Consider the following 19,773-nt stretch of genomic DNA (forward strand, 5'->3'; position numbering starts at 1 on the left):
AACCCCCTCTCCTCCAGAGGCAGGGGACATCAGCGCCCCCTCTGGTCACACAGCAGCAGCACACCCTAACACACCCCCTCTCCTCCAGAGGAAGGGGGACGTCAGCGCCCCCTCTGGTCACACAGCAGCAGCACACCCTAACTAACCCCCTCTCCTCCAGAGGAAGGGGGACGTCAGCGCCCCCCTCTGGTCACACAGCAGCAGCACACCCTAACTAACCCCCTCTCCTCCAGAGGAAGGGGGACGTCAGCGCCCCCTCTGGCCACACAGCAGCAGCACACCCTAACACACCCCCTCTCCTCTAGAGGCAGGGGACATCAGCGCCCCCTCTGGCCACACAGCAGCAGCACACCCTAAAAACCCCCTCTCCTCCAGAGGAAGGGGACGTCAGCGCCCCCTCTGGCCACACAGCAGCAGCACAGTGACCCTAACACACCCCATCTCCTCTAGAGGAAGGGGACGTCAGCGCCCCCCTCTGGCCACACAGCAGCAGCACAGTGACCCTAACACACCCCCTCTCCTCCAGACGACACCCCGGAGACCTGCATCTACTCCAGCTGGTCGCCCTGGTCGGCCTGCAGCTCCGCCACCTGTGAGAAGGGCAAGAGGATGAGGCAGAGGATGCTGAAGGCTCAGCTGGACCTCAGCGTGCCGTGTCCCCACACCCAGGACCATGAGCCCTGCATGGGGCCGGGCTGCAGCGATGAAGGTGAGACACCCAGGACCATGAGCCCTGCATGGGGCTGCAGCGATGAAGGTGAGACACCCAGGACCATGAGCCCTGCATGGGGCTGCAGCGATGAAGGTGAGACACCCAGGACCAGGAGCCCTGCATGGGGCTGCAGTGATGAAGGTGAGACACCCAGGACCATGAGCCCTGCATGGGGCCGGGCTGCAGTGATGAAGGTGAGACACCCAGGACCATGAGCCCTGCATGGGGCCGGGCTGCAGCGATGAAGGTGAGACACCCAGGACCATGAGCCCTGCATGGGGCCGGGCTGCAGCGATGAAGGTGAGACACCCAGGACCATGAGCCCTGCATGGGGCTGCCGCGATGAAGGTGAGACACCCAGGACCATGAGCCCTGCATGGGGCCGGGCTGCAGCGATGAAGGTGAGACACCCAGGACCATGAGCCCTGCATGGGGCCGGGCTGCAGCGATGAAGGTGAGACACCCAGGACCATGAGCCCTGCATGGGGCCGGGCTGCAGCGATGAAGGTGAGACACCCAGGACCAGGAGCCCTGCATGGGGCCGGGCTGCAGCGATGAAGGTGAAGGTGAGGCTGCAGTGATGAAGGTGAGACACCCAGGACCAGGAGCCCTGCATGGGGCCGGGCTGCAGCGATGAAGGTGAGACACCCAGGACCAGGAGCCCTGCATGGGGCCGGGCTGCAGCGATGGAGGTGAGACACCCAGGACCATGAGCCCTGCATGGGGCTGCAGCGATGAAGGTGAGACACCCAGGACCAGGAGGTCTGCATGGGGCCGGGCTGCAGTGATGAAGGTGAGACACCCAGGACCAGGAGTAGGGATGGGAATTGATAGGATTTTATCGATACGATTCCATTATCGATTCTGCTTATCGATTCGATTCTTTATCGATTCCCTTATCGATACCTGATCAATTTATAATTTAGTAATCCAGAGGTTCCCGGTTCAATTCCCGCTCCTCCCGGGCAGCATGTCGATGTGTCCTTGAGCAAGACACTTAACCCATAATTGCTCCCGATGAGCAGGTTGGCACCTTGCATGGTTGCCTCCGCCGTCGGTGTGTGAGTGAATGGGTAAAATGTGAGTAACAAATTGTAAAGCGCTTTGGATAAAAGCGCTATATAAAAAAGCAGCCATTTACCATTTACCATTAAATAAATAAATTGGAAATGCAACAGAACTAAGCTGTTATGGTTTGTAACCGACCCCAATCGCACAACACAAGACAGGTATGGTGGTTTGCCAAGAAACAGATATTTATTGTGAACAGGGAAAAAGGGCACTGTCCCTTTAAGGGAGAAAACACAAGACACTGGAATAACACAAGAGGGGAAGGTAAAGTGCCTTTAAGAGGCTGGCAGGAAAAGGGAACACTATGGGAAAGTAAGGGAACGCCTAAGGGAAGGTTAAGGGAACGCCTTGGGACAGAGGAACTAGAGACTAGGTAAACAGGGACAAGGAGAACTAGGGAGAGAGGACTAGGGACTAGGAGAGCTAGGGATAGAGGGGACTGAGGCCCGCGGAGGCGGGCTGGGGAACAGGGAGGAACTGGGGACAGAGAACCGCGGAGGCGGGCTGGGGACAGGGAGGAACTGGGGACTGGTGGGAAAACATCTGGGCCGCTCTGCAGAACAGAGGAGAGGGTTAATATTCAAAGGGAACAAACAGAGCAGATGCAGAACAGTCCAAATAACAAAGTAACAAAGTAAATACTATCTTCGTGTGAATAAACACACCGTGGGAGATGAAATGTCCAAAATAATATCCACGAGAGAACAAAACAGAGTGGGGGATGAAATGTCCAAACTAATAACTAAGTGAGAACTAAAGGAGGCAATACGCTGGGTAACAGCAGCGGGACGAGGGCAAGGGGCATTACGCTGAGTGAGTGACATCACAATCAAAACTCACCCAGGCGTATGCGTAAAGGTACAGGGACAGCAGCGGGAACGGGGGCAAGAGGCATTACGCTGAGTGAGTGACATCACAATCAAAACTCACCCAGGCGTATGCGTAAAGGTACAGGGACAGCAGCGGGAACGGGGGCAAGAGGCATTACGCTGAGTGAGTGACATCACAATCAAAACTCACCCAGGCGTATGCGTAAAGGTACAGGGACAGCAGCGGGAACGGGGGCAAGGGCACTACGCTGAGTGAGTGACATCACAATCAAAACTCACCCAGGCGTATGCGTAAAGGTACAGGGACAGCAGCGGGAACGGGGGCAAGGGCACTACGCTGAGTGAGTGACATCACAATCAAAACTCACCCAGGCGTATGCGTAAAGGTAAGGGACAGCAGCGGGGCGAGGGCATCGCCACCGGGTGGCTGGCTGTCCGAGCCGAGGAACAGAGTGCTGGAACAGTGGCGGTGACGAGGGAGTCGTCCACCGGGTAGCCGACTGTCGGAGCCGAGGAACAGAGTGCTGGAACAGTGGCGGTGACGAGGGTGTCGTCCACCGGGTAGCCGCTGTCGGAGCCGAGGAACAGAGTGCGCGCCACACCTTGGTGTGCGCGTCGGAACAGTGGCGGTGGCGAGGGCGTCGTCCACCGGGTAGCCGCTGTCGGAGCCGAGGAACAGAGTGCGCGCCACACCTTGGTGTGCGCGTCGGAACAGTGGCGGTGGCGAGGGCGTCGTCCACCGGGTAGCCGCTGTCGGAGCCGAGGAACAGAGTGCGCGCCACACCTTGGTGTGCGCGTCGGAACAGTGGCGGTGGCGAGGGCGTCGTCCACCGGGTAGCCGCTGTCGGAGCCGAGGAACAGAGTGCGCGCCACACCTTGGTGTGCGCGTCGGAACAGAGTGACGCCTCGGGGTGCGTCTGCGAAGAGGAGTGTGCCAAGCACGAAGGTCTGGAAGATGCGCGTCGGCGCGCTGAGGTCTGGAGAGCGTGCCAAGCTCGAAGGTCTGGAAGATGCGCGTCTGTGCGCTGGTACGGAGGAGCGTGCCAAGCTCGAAGGTCTGGAAGATGCGCGTCAGTGCGCTGGTACGGAGGAGCGTGCCAAGCTCGAAGGTCTGAAGTGGAACACTGGAATACCTCCCGTAGAGGATTAGAGAGCGCAGTACAGTGTCTCCCTCCAGGCAAACGGCGGCAGGTGGCGAAGGCTTGAGCGCATCTGGCGCGCTGGTCTGGAGTGGAACACTGGAATACCTCCCGTAGAGAATTAGAGAGCGCAGTACAATGTCTCCCTCCAGGCAAACGGCGACAGGTGGCCAAAGCCCTTGAAGATGCGCGTTGCGCGCTGGTGACAGGAGAGCGTGCCAAGCCTGAGGGTCCGGGAGATGCGCGTTGGTCTAGATGTGCGTCAGGACGAACAGCTGCGCTGGGGTCTGCAGTGGAACGCTGGGGTGCCTCCCGTGGAAGTTACAGGGAGCGCAGAACAGTCTCCTCCACAGGCTACGGCGACAGCAGACGAAGGCTGGAGCAAACATCTCAAGGCTGGAGAGATCCATCTTACAGCATTGGTAGACCAGAGGATCTCCCGAAAGAGTCTAGATGTTAGAGAATATGACTCAGCATGAATACAACACGACCCCACGCCAAAACGAGGGGAAGCGCCCTGGTATTTAAAGCCCACAGGGGGACTAATTAGCCTGCCATCACAGGTGCGAGAGATAATAGAATATCAAACAGGTGTGGCCACTAAGGGTAAGGAACGAGAGGGTGGGGGCTAGAGAGAGTGAGTAGGGAATTCCTAACAGTAGGCTTAAGGAAGACAGAGAAAAGGTAGTGAGCAGCGGGCAAAACCTCACAGTACCCCCCCCTCAACGGGAGCCACCCGGCGACCCAAAACAAATACAGACAGAGTGGCAGAGGGCAAAACAAGAGGTACTGGCCAAGCCAGCAGGGGAAGCCACCACAAGAGTGGGGCTAGCAAAAGAAACAGGGTCGCCGAGGGGTAACTAGGGTAGCAGAGGGGCAACTGGTCTAGAGGAACTGGGTCTAGAGAACTAGTCTAGCGAACTGGGCAAGAGAACTGGTCTAGAGAACTGGTTTAGGGAACTGGTCTAGAGAACTGGTCTAGAGGAACTGGTCTAGAGGAACTGGGTCTAGAGAACTGGTCTAGAGCAACTGGTCTAGAGGAACTGAGGGGCAAGCAGGGTAGCTAAGGGGTAACCATGGAAGCACCGGGAAAGGGCTAGCAGAGGGAAGGTTAGCTGCCAGGGCACTGATAGCTACAGGGCCTATGCTAGCTGTACTGCTACATCAACATAGAGGCTGCGCAAGCTGCCGGAGCCAGGCTAGCAGAGGGAAAGGGTAGCTGCCAGGGCACTGATAGCTACAGGGCCTATGCTAGCTGTACTGCTACATCAACATAGAGGCTGCGCTAGCTGCCGGAGCTAGGCTGGCAGACAGGGCTGGACCAGCATGAGAGCACAAGCTAGCTGGAAGGACAGTCCTAGCTGTGGGAAAAACTACACAAAAAAGTGGAGGCCATGCAGAGGGACCGGGTTAGCTGCTTGGGCCTGGCTAGCTACAGGGCCTATGCCAGCAGCAAGGGCTGCATAAACATAGAGGCTGTGCTAGCAGCCGGGGCCAAGCTAGCAGACAGGGGCTCTGCTGAGGGACTGGGTTAGCTGCCAGGGCATGGCTAGCTACAGGGGGGTCAAACAGGGCAAAACGGGAAGCAAACAGGGGAGCTAACCGGGGAGACTAACAAGCTAAACAGGGGAGTAACAGGCTAACAAGGGAGCTAAACAGGACTAACAAGGAAGCTAAACTGGGCTAACAGGGAAGCTAACAGGGCTAACAGGGGAGCTAGAGGGGAGACTAACAAGCTAACAGGGGAGCTAACAGGGCTAACAGGGGAGCTAGAGGGAACAAGAAAAAAAAAAGGCAAACTCAACATACACCGTCTGTGCTGGCTGGGGTCGTCGATTTGGTGGGGTCGTACTGTTATGGTTTGTAACCGACCCCAATCGCACAACACAAGACAGGTATGGTGGTTTGCCAAGAAACAGATATTTATTGTGAACAGGGAAAAAGGGCACTGTCCCTTTAAGGGAGAAAACACAAGACACTGGAATAACACAAGAGGGGAAGGTAAAGTGCCTTTAAGAGGCTGGCAGGAAAAGGGAACACTATGGGAAAGTAAGGGAACGCCTAAGGGAAGGTTAAGGGAACGCCTTGGGACAGAGGAACTAGAGACTAGGTAAACAGGGACAAGGAGAACTAGGGAGAGAGGACTAGGGACTAGGAGAGCTAGGGATAGAGGGGACTGAGGCCCGCGGAGGCGGGCTGGGGAACAGGGAGGAACTGGGGACAGAGAACCGCGGAGGCGGGCTGGGGACAGGGAGGAACTGGGGACTGGTGGGAAAACATCTGGGCCGCTCTGCAGAACAGAGGAGAGGGTTAATATTCAAAGGGAACAAACAGAGCAGATGCAGAACAGTCCAAATAACAAAGTAACAAAGTAAATACTATCTTCGTGTGAATAAACACACCGTGGGAGATGAAATGTCCAAAATAATATCCACGAGAGAACAAAACAGAGTGGGGGATGAAATGTCCAAACTAATAACTAAGTGAGAACTAAAGGAGGCAATACGCTGGGTAACAGCAGCGGGACGAGGGCAAGGGGCATTACGCTGAGTGAGTGACATCACAATCAAAACTCACCCAGGCGTATGCGTAAAGGTACAGGGACAGCAGCGGGAACGGGGGCAAGAGGCATTACGCTGAGTGAGTGACATCACAATCAAAACTCACCCAGGCGTATGCGTAAAGGTACAGGGACAGCAGCGGGAACGGGGGCAAGAGGCATTACGCTGAGTGAGTGACATCACAATCAAAACTCACCCAGGCGTATGCGTAAAGGTACAGGGACAGCAGCGGGAACGGGGGCAAGGGCACTACGCTGAGTGAGTGACATCACAATCAAAACTCACCCAGGCGTATGCGTAAAGGTACAGGGACAGCAGCGGGAACGGGGGCAAGGGCACTACGCTGAGTGAGTGACATCACAATCAAAACTCACCCAGGCGTATGCGTAAAGGTAAGGGACAGCAGCGGGGCGAGGGCATCGCCACCGGGTGGCTGGCTGTCCGAGCCGAGGAACAGAGTGCTGGAACAGTGGCGGTGACGAGGGAGTCGTCCACCGGGTAGCCGACTGTCGGAGCCGAGGAACAGAGTGCTGGAACAGTGGCGGTGACGAGGGTGTCGTCCACCGGGTAGCCGCTGTCGGAGCCGAGGAACAGAGTGCGCGCCACACCTTGGTGTGCGCGTCGGAACAGTGGCGGTGGCGAGGGCGTCGTCCACCGGGTAGCCGCTGTCGGAGCCGAGGAACAGAGTGCGCGCCACACCTTGGTGTGCGCGTCGGAACAGTGGCGGTGGCGAGGGTGTCGTCCACCGGGTAGCCGCTGTCGGAGCCGAGGAACAGAGTGCGCGCCACACCTTGGTGTGCGCGTCGGAACAGTGGCGGTGGCGAGGGCGTCGTCCACCGGGTAGCCGCTGTCGGAGCCGAGGAACAGAGTGCGCGCCACACCTTGGTGTGCGCGTCGGAACAGAGTGACGCCTCGGGGTGCGTCTGCGAAGAGGAGTGTGCCAAGCACGAAGGTCTGGAAGATGCGCGTCGGCGCGCTGAGGTCTGGAGAGCGTGCCAAGCTCGAAGGTCTGGAAGATGCGCGTCTGTGCGCTGGTACGGAGGAGCGTGCCAAGCTCGAAGGTCTGGAAGATGCGCGTCAGTGCGCTGGTACGGAGGAGCGTGCCAAGCTCGAAGGTCTGAAGTGGAACACTGGAATACCTCCCGTAGAGGATTAGAGAGCGCAGTACAGTGTCTCCCTCCAGGCAAACGGCGGCAGGTGGCGAAGGCTTGAGCGCATCTGGCGCGCTGGTCTGGAGTGGAACACTGGAATACCTCCCGTAGAGAATTAGAGAGCGCAGTACAATGTCTCCCTCCAGGCAAACGGCGACAGGTGGCCAAAGCCCTTGAAGATGCGCGTTGCGCGCTGGTGACAGGAGAGCGTGCCAAGCCCGAGGGTCCGGGAGATGCGCGTTGGTCTAGATGTGCGTCAGGACGAACAGCTGCGCTGGGGTCTGCAGTGGAACGCTGGGGTGCCTCCCGTGGAAGTTACAGGGAGCGCAGAACAGTCTCCTCCACAGGCTACGGCGACAGCAGACGAAGGCTGGAGCAAACATCTCAAGGCTGGAGAGATCCATCTTACAGCATTGGTAGACCAGAGGATCTCCCGAAAGAGTCTAGATGTTAGAGAATATGACTCAGCATGAATACAACACGACCCCACGCCAAAACGAGGGGAAGCGCCCTGGTATTTAAAGCCCACAGGGGGACTAATTAGCCTGCCATCACAGGTGCGAGAGATAATAGAATATCAAACAGGTGTGGCCACTAAGGGTAAGGAACGAGAGGGTGGGGGCTAGAGAGAGTGAGTAGGGAATTCCTAACAGTAGGCTTAAGGAAGACAGAGAAAAGGTAGTGAGCAGCGGGCAAAACCTCACATAAGCTGGTTAGAATAACAACATGCAACTTGACATTTCTGATAGTCATTTATTGTTGAGCCCCCATGTCAGAAAAATACAAAAACTGTAAAAAATAAAACATTAACTATAGCATACACTTAAATAAAATAATGTATTTGAGATTCTCTTAAAATGTATTTATTTTTTTTATTCTTAAACTACTTTAATCTATTGAATAACAGGTCGTTATTCCTCTGACTTCTGTCACACACACACACACACACACACACACACACACACGGCCCCGTCCTGTATTGACTTGTGTTGCTACACGGACACAATTGTATGCTGCACCACGGGAACTTCCTGGCTTACCGACTAGTAAACAACAGTCAACGGAGACTCTCCGTCTCTTCTAAAGAGTACAAGGTTTACACAACAGCCCCAACCCGCTGTTTTATTGTATTTGTACCTGTACTATCCGCTGTCAGCTGTTTATCTCTCTCTGAGAGCTTGATTAAATAGCGTTAGCTCACGTTACCTCCGCGGCTAATTTGAGCTCACCCTGAACTAAATCAATGACTAGGTTCTAAAGCATTCAAGTAGTTTTCACTGCACATAGAAGTAGCCAAACAGCGGGAGCATTTCGGGAGCATATTACCAAAACCCAGGCAATTTCGAGCCCGTAAGGAATCAAATAGAGTCTGCCATGGCTACATGCTAACGCTAACGTTATTGCGCAACTGTAGAAAAAACCTGGCAGCGATAAGGGAATCGAAAGTCACTGGAGCCACACGGTTCCAGGCATCGGCCAATTAGGGAACCGGTTTTCGATTCCCATCCCTAACCAGGTGCCCTGCATGGGGCTGCAGTGATGAAGGTGAGACACCCAGGACCAGGAGCCCTGCATGGGGCCGCAGCGATGAAGGTGAGACACCCAGGACCAGGAGCCCTGCATGGGGCTGCAGTGATGAAGGTGAGACACCCAGGACCAGGAGCCCTGCATGGGGCTGCAGTGATGAAGGTGAGACACCCAGGACCAGGAGCCCTGCATGGGGCTGCAGCGATGAAGGTGAGACACCCAGGACCAGGAGCCCTGCATGGGGCTGCAGTGATGAAGGTGAGACACCCAGGACCAGGAGCCCTGCATGGGGCTGCAGCGATGAAGGTGAGACACCCAGGACCAGGAGCCCTGCATGGGGCTGCAGCGATGAAGGTGAAGGTGATGCTGCAGTGATGAAGGTGAGGCTGCAGCGATGAAGGTGAAGGTGAGGCTGCAGTGATGAAGGTGAGGCTGCAGTGATGAAGGTGAGGCTGCAGTGATGAAGGTGAGGCTGCAGTGATGAAGGTGAAGGTGAGGCTGCAGTGATGAAGGTGAGGCTGCAGTGATGAAGGTGAAGGTGAGGCTGCAGTGATGAAGGTGAGGCTGCAGTGATGAAGGTGAAGGTGAGGCTGCAGTGATGAAGGTGAGGCTGCAGTGATGAAGGTGAGGCTGCAGTGATGAAGGTGAGGCTGCAGTGATGAAGGTGAGGCTGCAGTGATGAAGGTGAAGGTGAGGCTGCAGTGATGAAGGTGAGGCTGCAGTGATGAAGGTGAAGGTGAGGCTGCAGTGATGAAGGTGAAGGTGAGGCTGCAGTGATGAAGGTGAGGCTGCAGTGATGAAGGTGAAGGTGAGGCTGCAGTGATGAAGGTGAGGCTGCAGTGATGAAGGTGAAGGTGAGGGCTGCAGTGATGAAGGTGAGGCTGCAGTGATGAAGGTGAAGGTGAGGCTGCAGTGATGAAGGTGAAGGTGAGGCTGCAGTGATGAAGGTGAGGCTGCAGTGATGAAGGTGAGGCTGCAGTGATGAAGGTGAAGGTGAGGCTGCAGTGATGAAGGTGAGGCTGCAGTGATGAAGGTGAGGCTGCAGTGATGAAGGTGAGGCTGCAGTGATGAAGGTGAGGCTGCAGTGATGAAGGTGAGGCTGCAGTGATGAAGGTGAGGGCTGCAGTGATGAAGGTGAGGCTGCAGTGATGAAGGTGAGGCTGCAGTGATGAAGGTGAGGCTGCAGTGATGAAGGTGAGGCTGCAGTGATGAAGGTGAGGCTGCAGTGATGAAGGTGAGGGCTGCAGTGATGAAGGTGAGGCTGCAGTGATGAAGGTGAGGGCTGCAGTGATGAAGGTGAGGCTGCAGTGATGAAGGTGAGGCTGCAGTGATGAAGGTGAGCGCTCACTGCACCCAGCCTCAGGTTCACACCAATGGTTGGTTTACAATTGAATGCAGTTGAACGGATAATAATAATAATAATAATAATAATAATAATAATAATAATAATAATAATAATAATAATAATTATTATTATTATTATTATTACCAACTGTCCGTCTGCAACACTACTATCACCAACATCTAAGAAGGGAGATCCCCCCCTTGAACGGCCCTTCTAAGGTTTCTCTCCTCCACACTGCCTGTGGAGCTTTTTTCCCTATTGTTAGGTTTTAGTGAGTTTTTCCTTACCTTCGCGTGGGGTATGTCTGGGAGTGCTTGCATTCTTTCATTTATTTGCATTCATCTAAAAAAAATTTGGACCCTATGGTGTTCTTGTTCTGTTCTTGACTTATTGTTATGTTGTCTTCTTGACCTGTTTAAAGAAGACCTGTACGGCCCATGGGGACATTAACGTGTGTTGTCGGGCCCTATAAATAAATTTGATTTGATTTGATTTGAATAATAATAATAATAATAATAATAATAACACACTTTATTATTACCCTACCTGCCAGCAGGCCTCCCTGTTCACGGAGTGATCGTCACACATGAAATGGAACGTTTTAAAATGATAAAAGAGTAGCAAAATAGTGCAATAGTGTAGTGCAATAAAACAGTCAGTCAAATAATAGATGAGGGCAAATACATTTGTAGATAGTCTACAGGGGTGTCAAACTCATTTTCACAGAGGGCCACATCAGCATTATGGTTGCCCTCAAAGGGCCAAAGACCGTATAAATGTTAATGTAATGTAAAATAAATGTAGCTACTCATTTACATATTGTTAAACATGTTGTTTCTGTATTTATTACTTATTCAAGTTATACATATTGCATATGCATTTGCATAGATGTACAAATATATGTTAGCTTATGTTATTTTAACAAAAAAAATAGTTTATCAGAACCCCATATTACTCCATCAATCAATGATCAAACCATTCAAGTAAATAACAAAGAAGAAGATCATCAAATACAAGCTATGACATTAAGTTTGTTCAAAACCTTTTTGTCACAGTCAAGAGGGGCAGAACTAACAACTGTGAGCTGCAAAGAACACGTGGGACAGATGTAGCAGATGTTACAATAACAAATGGCTGCACACAACCTTGCAGAGGCCATACATCCAACTAATGGAAGATAGTTTAATTAACTTTAATTAACAGATTACAGAATGGGTACAGTACAGTACAGCTCAATACACACAATTGTTAGGGAGATGCAGACCAGAGAAAGACTTTCGACTTGTTTACATCAGGGTCCCCCATTTTCAATTCGTAATGAAATTGCTATTATGTGTCTGCATGAACACACAACTGTAACTGTACTAAAAAATAACAAAATAAGGGTTGTCTCAGTTCACAACTATATTGGTAAAGTTTTTGGTGGGACTTGTTTGCGTCCCTACAGCTTCTTATTCAATTGAGCGAGATGCTCGGTTATGTCACACAGCCAGTTTGCATCTGACAGTTCAGACAATATTTCTTCAACCCTTTGTTACCTATTCCGCCTGGATATTTTTTGTATTTTGGGCTGTAAAATTGTCAAAGAATGTCTGAGGAGTAAGTGCTTTTGGCTTTTTTCCTTTGTTACTTCATCAATACCTCAGATGTTCAACATACATGTGTGTAAGAATGTGTAATAACTAAGGCTGTCAAAGTTAAAGCTTTATTAACGCATTAACCCACAATTCTTTTAACACCGCTATTTTTGAACCCAAGATTAATGTTTAAAGGGGAACTATCTTATAAATGGCCTTTTTCAGTGTTTAGCATTGTTTCATAGCTATGTGGACTTATATTAATATAATCATTGGGTCTCATTCTCGAACGAAGTTACGACAAAATATTTCATCTTAGCCAGATTTCGGCGTATTTAAGACATATTAGGGCTGGGAGTGGGAGTCTTCAAATTTTCCTGAGATCTTATTTGAGAGCAGATCTAAGAGTGCTGAGGAGCACATTTAAATATGCTCTCAGCCCACGATCAAATCTCATGATTGATTGACTAATTTAAAATGTTATTATAACTTGACAGACTGTGTTCTCATAGTGATTCCTTCACGTCAATGCTACAGGCCTCCTTGGAATTAATTACTTAATCATAATTAAAATAAATATGACAATATTTGTACGATAAGAAATTACGAATTTGATGTCGGAAAAATAAATAATATGGATTCATCTGATCACAGGGCAGCTGGATTAACCATATCTGAACCAGCTATTTTGGACAAATAATTACTCAGATATTCAAACACAATTATGCAATTATTGTGAAATGATTGAAAATAATAATAATTGAATGCCTTCTGTGGAATTTGTATTTCTTATTTGTTACACATCTGTTTTAATGATTCATTATATACATTTGAAAGAATGCAGGTCAACATGCAATGTATCCCATTGATTGGTATACAATGGGACAGACCTTTGTTTGATTGATTGATTGAAAACTTTATTAACAGATTGCAGAATGAGTACAGTACAGCTCAATTACATAAGGGGATGCAGACCAGAGAAATAATTTTGTCTTGTTTACATCAGGGTCCCCCATTTTCAATTCATCATAACATATATGACACACATGACACAGATAGACAGTACTGCTACATCTATACATTTATGACATACCAGATTTGCAAATACAGTACTGTTTGTGATACAAAAAGAGTCCAGAAAAGAGAGTACATTTGACGTAGAAACTGTTGGAGGAGGTTGGGTAGGGATGGGTGGGGGATAGACTTACACTGTACAAGCAAAACTGTACATTGGAATATTGACAAAACCATACTTGGTCATTTACTGTACATTGGAGGGGGTTGATATAGCTATAAACCTGCATTCCTTCGAATATATCATTAATCAATTAAACTTATATTGAAATACACTATATAGCCTATACACCAACACTGAAATGACAGTGGATAAATAAATAAGAACTAAAGCTAATCGGTGGAAATAGACTGCATTAATATTCCATAACAAGTCTTGTGTGCGCCTACGAATGAACAGTAGCCTATAGGCTTATGGAATAATAAGCCATACTGCGTTATTCATTACGCCCGCCGTAGGCTATATATATTATATGTCATTCATTCATTCATATAATATGTGTGTGGGTCTGTGTGTGCGCGCGCGCGCGCTGCGGCAGGTGTGTACCACGAGCTGTATATGATGCCAATACATTAATCTAATCTAGTTTTGATGGGCGCAAGCGTGATTACGAAACCTAGCCGCATTTCTCGGAGACGCTCTCTGATTGGCACTGACTGACGCTAGGTTTCGTAATCACGCGGCTCGCAAAGCACTTCCGACATTCCATTTCACACAGCTGCGTCACCAGTTGCCTTATAAGGAACTATGGAGGCGGTGTTTTGTATGCAAATGAGCTGAACGGGAACGCGCTTTGGAGTTTACGACAGAATGCCATTCTCCAAGCAGATATCAGATCATATAATTTCTGCGACCGTTTCAGCCACTTAAGACATATTACCAGCACGTTCAGGACTCAGAGTGTACTTGTCATAGATTATGTCTCCGTGGTTCCAAGATAAGTCTTCCAGAATATATCTTTGGAAAATATTCGGGAATGAGACCCATTGTCTCTAATTCTCATATTGGCGCATTCTTCCAATTCTCCTCTCACAATATTCAGCCTCACTGAACTGAGTCATCTGAAAATGTGCTGATCTGTGATGTCAGAGATGTCTCAGCTGCATGATAATGTGCACGGTTGGCCCCTTGCAGCACCACCGTGGCCTCCCAGGCTCAAAACGGCTTAAGATATTGAGGTAGAAAAATGCTGTTTTTGAGTAGTTGATTAGAAATACAAAACAATGAATTAAAAAAAATAATAATTACAGAGGTGTTCCATAGACTCACAGGAATTGTGTAAAAGTGCCCAAATAGTGAAAGAAATTGTAAAATAGTTCCCCTTTAATTTTTTTTTACCAGGGCTCTTGGGGGCCACATCAAATGGTGATGATGATGATGATGATGATGATGATGATGATGGTGATGATGGTGGTGATGATGATGATGATGATGATGATGATGCTGATGATGATGGTGGTGATGATGGTGATGATGATGATGATGATGATGATGATGATGATGATGATGATGGTGATGATGGTGGTGATGATGGTGATGATGATGATGATGATGATGATGATGATGATGGTGATGATGATGGTGAAGATGATGATGGTGATGATGGTGGTGATGATGATGATGATGATGATGATGATGATGATGATGATGATGGTGAAGATGATGATGATGATGATGATGATGATGATGATGATGGTGAAGATGATGATGATGATGATGATGATGATGGTGATGATGGTGGTGATGATGGTGATGATGATGATGATGATGATGATGATGATGATGATGATGATGGTGATGATGATGATGATGATGGTGAAGATGATGATGGTGATGATGGTGGTGATGATGATGATGATGATGATGATGATGATGGTGAAGATGATGATGATGATGATGATGATGATGATGATGATGATGATGATGGTGATGATGATGATGATGATGATGGTGATGATGATGGTGAAGATGATGATGATGATGGTGATGATGATGATGATGATGATGATGATTATGCTGATGATGATGATGATGATGATGATGATGATGATGATGGTGATGATGATGATGGTGAAGATGATGATGATGATGATGATGCTGATGGTGATGATGGTGAAGATGATGATGGTGATGATGATGCTGGTGGTGATGATGATGATGATGATGATGATGGTGAAGATGATGATGGTGATGATGATGATGATGATGATGATGATGATGATGATGATGATGATGATGATGATGATGATGATGATGATGATGATGGTGATCAAATATAGATGGTGAACACCCACAAGAACACGGCATTGACAAAGAAATAGTATTTGAGGGTATTTTATTATTATGCAACATTAGGTTACAGAATGAGAATTAGGGTCGCGCTTGTATGGCGAAGAATATGCGTAAAGTCAGTCAATAGCATGAGTCACTAAGAATAGCAGGAATCCTACGATGGGTCTAAGTTGACACCACCTGTCGTATAATAGCAACTATATAAGGCAACGCTGGTACCGCCTGGAGACAATGGGTTCCCTCCGGGGTGTAAGGCCTGGAGGGTAGAGGAATGTTCGGATACTCAGTCTGATTCAATGAAGAATAAAGAGACTCCAGGTACAGGAGTCGGTCCTTGTAAATCCCTTGATCAGCAGCAAAGCAATAATTGTAATCCAAATGCTCGATAGCACTGATGACAGCCAGCCAGCCTCTGTCCACAAGGCCAGCCCGAGTGGTAATCCTCACAAGGTTAAATCCCACACGATAGTGGGAATCAACGATGCTCTTCTCCGGGTAACACGTTCCAAATCAATATAATCCAACCAGTAATGGTTCTGCAATCGCCGACGCCGGTTCTCCTGTGCACATGTCCAATGCTAGACACGAACGAACTGTGGTTGCACGATATACAATAAATGAACGACTATTTACTTCACATTAGATTAGGTCGAACTTGACGTTACTGCATTAAACTCTGACACTTTACTATTCTATCCGCACGTGGCTCTCAACGCTCTGTTAGACGCACGGTTGCTCACTTCACTGTTACCGAACTTGTCACACTGCTTGTTTAGACGAACTTGTCACACTGCTTGCTTAGACGAACTTGTCACACTGCTTGCTTAGACGAACTGCTGCTGTGCGCACCTGCGCCAGCATATATACTTAAGTGGTTTTCTAGTCCCAAACCTAACCGCTTGGTCCTGAATCAATACACTGCCAAGGGCATGTCCCGACTTGCCCCAAACTCGCCCATTGCACCTGTCTGAGTGCGAGACTGCCTGGCGCCGCCGTCAGGGGGGCATTATTCATAAGGAAAGTGAATATTACTATGGTTTGAACGCAGGCTTAAAGGGATATACCGTGTATATATAAATAATATACAAAGTATATAAAACAATAAATGTAGATTCTCAACTTTAATCTGGCCCTTCACAACAATGATGGTGATTCCATCTAACAGCGTACTCGTGCCGTTAACCGGCTGTTGTGTGGCAGTGAAAGGGTTAACCTGCTGTGTATTGTTGCAGTGAAAGGGTTAACCGTTTGGTAGTGTGGCAGTGAAAGGGTTAAAATGCAGACCTACAAAGTACAAATCTCGCAGATCCAACTATTTTAATTAGTATATTTCTTTCTCTGGCCTAACTAACGTTAACGTTATTTATCCTGCGGCTGCACTTTATTTAAAAACAGCCAATCAAATCCCCATCAATGTAAAATGAACCCGCCCATACCCATGCTGATTGGTCCTTTTGCGAGACTAGAAAGCGGGGATCTTTGATTAAACACCTGCTATCAGAAGAATAGACAGTCAGAGTGACGAGCTACAGGAGATGGCCACAAACGATAGTACGAGTGATGAAGAGGACGAGACGGAACATTTCATTGCCCCGGAATAAAAACAAGTTTTTACTTTGACTTTTTATTAAGTACATTTAAACGTAGAAACTTTTTAACTTTTACTCAAGTGTGTTTTTAGCCAGATACTCTGACTTTTACTTGAGTAAGATTTTGAGACGGTACCCATACTTTTACTTAAGTATAATTTCTGGGTACTTTTTACAGCCCTGTCACGGGTGTGATCTGTCGTCTTCGTTAGCGTTGGCAGAGTATGATGCTTGATTCATGCGCTGATGCTGTGAAACGTCAGACTTGCTTCAAAGCGTCTCTTTATTGGTGTAGTGGTTCTCAAACTTTTTACACCAAGTACCACCTGAGAAGGTAGCTGGCTCTCCAAGTACCACCATATGGCCGACGTTAAAATACAGTCTATTCAGCTATGCACAGTTCACGCAGGAGGCAAATGTATTCCTAATAGTACCATTATTTATTGTTAACTTTTGTCAGACACAATGTACAAAGGGGTAGCACTAGAACTAGCAAACTCTTCCACACAACTCATACAATGCAAGGGGCATTGTATTTCAGCAAATGTACCTAACTTTCTCTCTCTCTCTCTCTCTCTCTCTCTCTCTCTCTCTCTCTCTCTCTCTCTCTCTCTCTCTCTCTCTCTCTCTCTCTCACACACACACACAGCAAGCAATTGTCCTTCATTCTCTCTCTCTCACACACTCTCACTCTCACACACACACACACACACACACACACACACACACACACACACACACACACACACACACACACACACACACACACACACACACACATTTATAATCTTTATTTATGTGCACATAAAGACAATGTTTAAAGGACACAAATATTATCAGTGCACTTGTACATTGTGGGATTATTCTGATACAGTTGTGCCAAAATTGACAATGGCAACCAAAGTTACACACACACATGGATGATGAACCTGACAATCAACACACAGCTCATGGGTACAGATAGCAGCGTCTTCTTCAAATTGCCCGGCTGCCAATAATTGCTGACACTGAGCAATATTTTGCTAATTGTTTGGCTCTTCTGTTCGGAAGACCGGCCAACTGAAGGCCTCTAACACCTAATTTATGGACATGACCCAGGCTTCCAAATATGAAGACTAAAAGTTTACAGTTGTAGCCGAGTTGTGATATGGTATGGTCTAACAGTTGATATTTTAACATTTTGGTTGTAAAGGCTTCCTCTAGACTGTAGTCAAACGTGCAACCAACTTCTAGGATGAGAACCTCTCTGATATCCTCATTAACAACAACAACATCGGAGTTGTTTGCTGAAATATCAGAGAACAGTGAATTGTCACTACACAGATTGAGCATATTATGGTTTCACACTGGTGTGCTTATACAGCTTGCAGGTGACCCGAGTGTGGAACTGACACACACACACACACACACACACACACACACACACACACACACACACACACACACACACACACACACACACACACACACACACACACACACACACACACACACACACACACACACACACACACACACACAGACACACAGCATGTTGTTGTCCATTGACAACTCACATAAGCAGGGCCGGACTGGGTAAATAATTCAGGCTGGGAAATATAGTGTGAAATATAGCCCCAGTCAGGCCACTTTCTAAGTGGGGGTCCCCCACCAGGAATTATTTTGTTACAAAGACTTAATTTCCTGCATTCTATATATTATAATAAAAAAACACATATTCAATACATTTTCGAATTGTAATCCTTTAAATGCCAGTTTGTGTGATGGCATCACAAATTATTGTAAAAAAAAACACACAAAAAGTTAAATATTTTCAATATATCAAATGCAAAGTAAATTTTTCTGGGGGGGATTATTACAGGCTAGGCATGTGTCAATGATTAGCAACAACACAGATTTTGATGGATTTTTTGTAATGTCAGATTTAACAACAACTCTTTTCAGAAAAGTGGGAGTATTTCATTTCTTATCTGACATTACAAAAAAATCTAATAATAAAAATGGTTATGATCAGGGCTGAAGTTGATTAAAATATTTATGACTTGTTTAGACTGCATTACTCTCTGTCACAGTGATCTCCTGGTTGTTCCCCACTTTATCTAACTATCGCGCCGCCGCAACTAGAAACACTGGCCTGGCCTGCTTCTAAGTTCAGTGGCCTGACTGCACAAAAAATTTAAAATTATTATACATTTTTATTTTTATTAATTTTTTATAAAATGTTTTCAGGTACCACCAGCAGTACCACCAAGTACCACTAGTGGTACGCGTACCACAGTTTGAGAACCACTGGTGTAGAGGTTATCCATAACGCCCCCCTGCTCATTCTTTATTGGTGTAGAGGTTATCCATAACGCCCCCCTGCTCATTCTTTATTGGTGTAGAGGTTATCGATAACGCCCCCCTGCTCATTCTTTATTGGTGTAGAGGTTATCCATAACGCCCCCCTGGTCATTCTTTATTGGTGTAGAGGTTATCGATAACGCCCCCCTGCTCATTCTTTATTGGTGTAGAGGTTATCGATAACGCCCCCCTGCTCATTCTTTATTGGTGTAGAGGTTATCGATAACGCCCCCCTGCTCATTCTTTATTGGTGTAGAGGTTATCCATAACGCCCCCCTGGTCATTCTTTATTGGTGTACTGTAGAGGTTATCGATAACGCCCCCCTGCTCATTCTTTATTGGTGTAGAGGTTATCCATAACGCCCCCCTGGTCATTCTTTATTGGTGTAGAGGTTATCGATAACGCCCCCCTGCTCATTCTTTATTGGTGTAGAGGTTATCGATAACGCCCCCCTGCTCATTCTTTATTGGTGTAGAGGTTATCGATAACGCCCCCCTGCTCATTCTTTATTGGTGTAGAGGTTATCGATAACGCCCCCCCTGCTCATTCTTTATTGGTGT

At 48.2% G+C, this 19,773-nt stretch overlaps 1 protein-coding gene across 1 annotated transcript in view; it reads left to right on the forward strand.

The window, feature by feature from the left end:
• LOC311246904 (spondin-1-like) overlaps nucleotides 1–19,773 on the forward strand; it is a gene marked incomplete at both ends in the record, with an annotated part of 447,234 nt that overhangs the window by 383,317 nt on the left and 44,144 nt on the right. Inside the window, 2 exon segments of the mRNA XM_084337145.1 lie at nucleotides 376–421; nucleotides 527–709. Of these exon segments, the coding sequence (XP_084193271.1) occupies nucleotides 376–421; nucleotides 527–709 (229 nt within the window).

Source organism: Notolepis coatsorum (genome assembly GCF_963971535.1).
Source record: "Notolepis coatsorum genome assembly, chromosome: 20".
Taxonomy (NCBI): Eukaryota; Metazoa; Chordata; class Actinopteri; order Aulopiformes; family Paralepididae; genus Notolepis; species Notolepis coatsorum.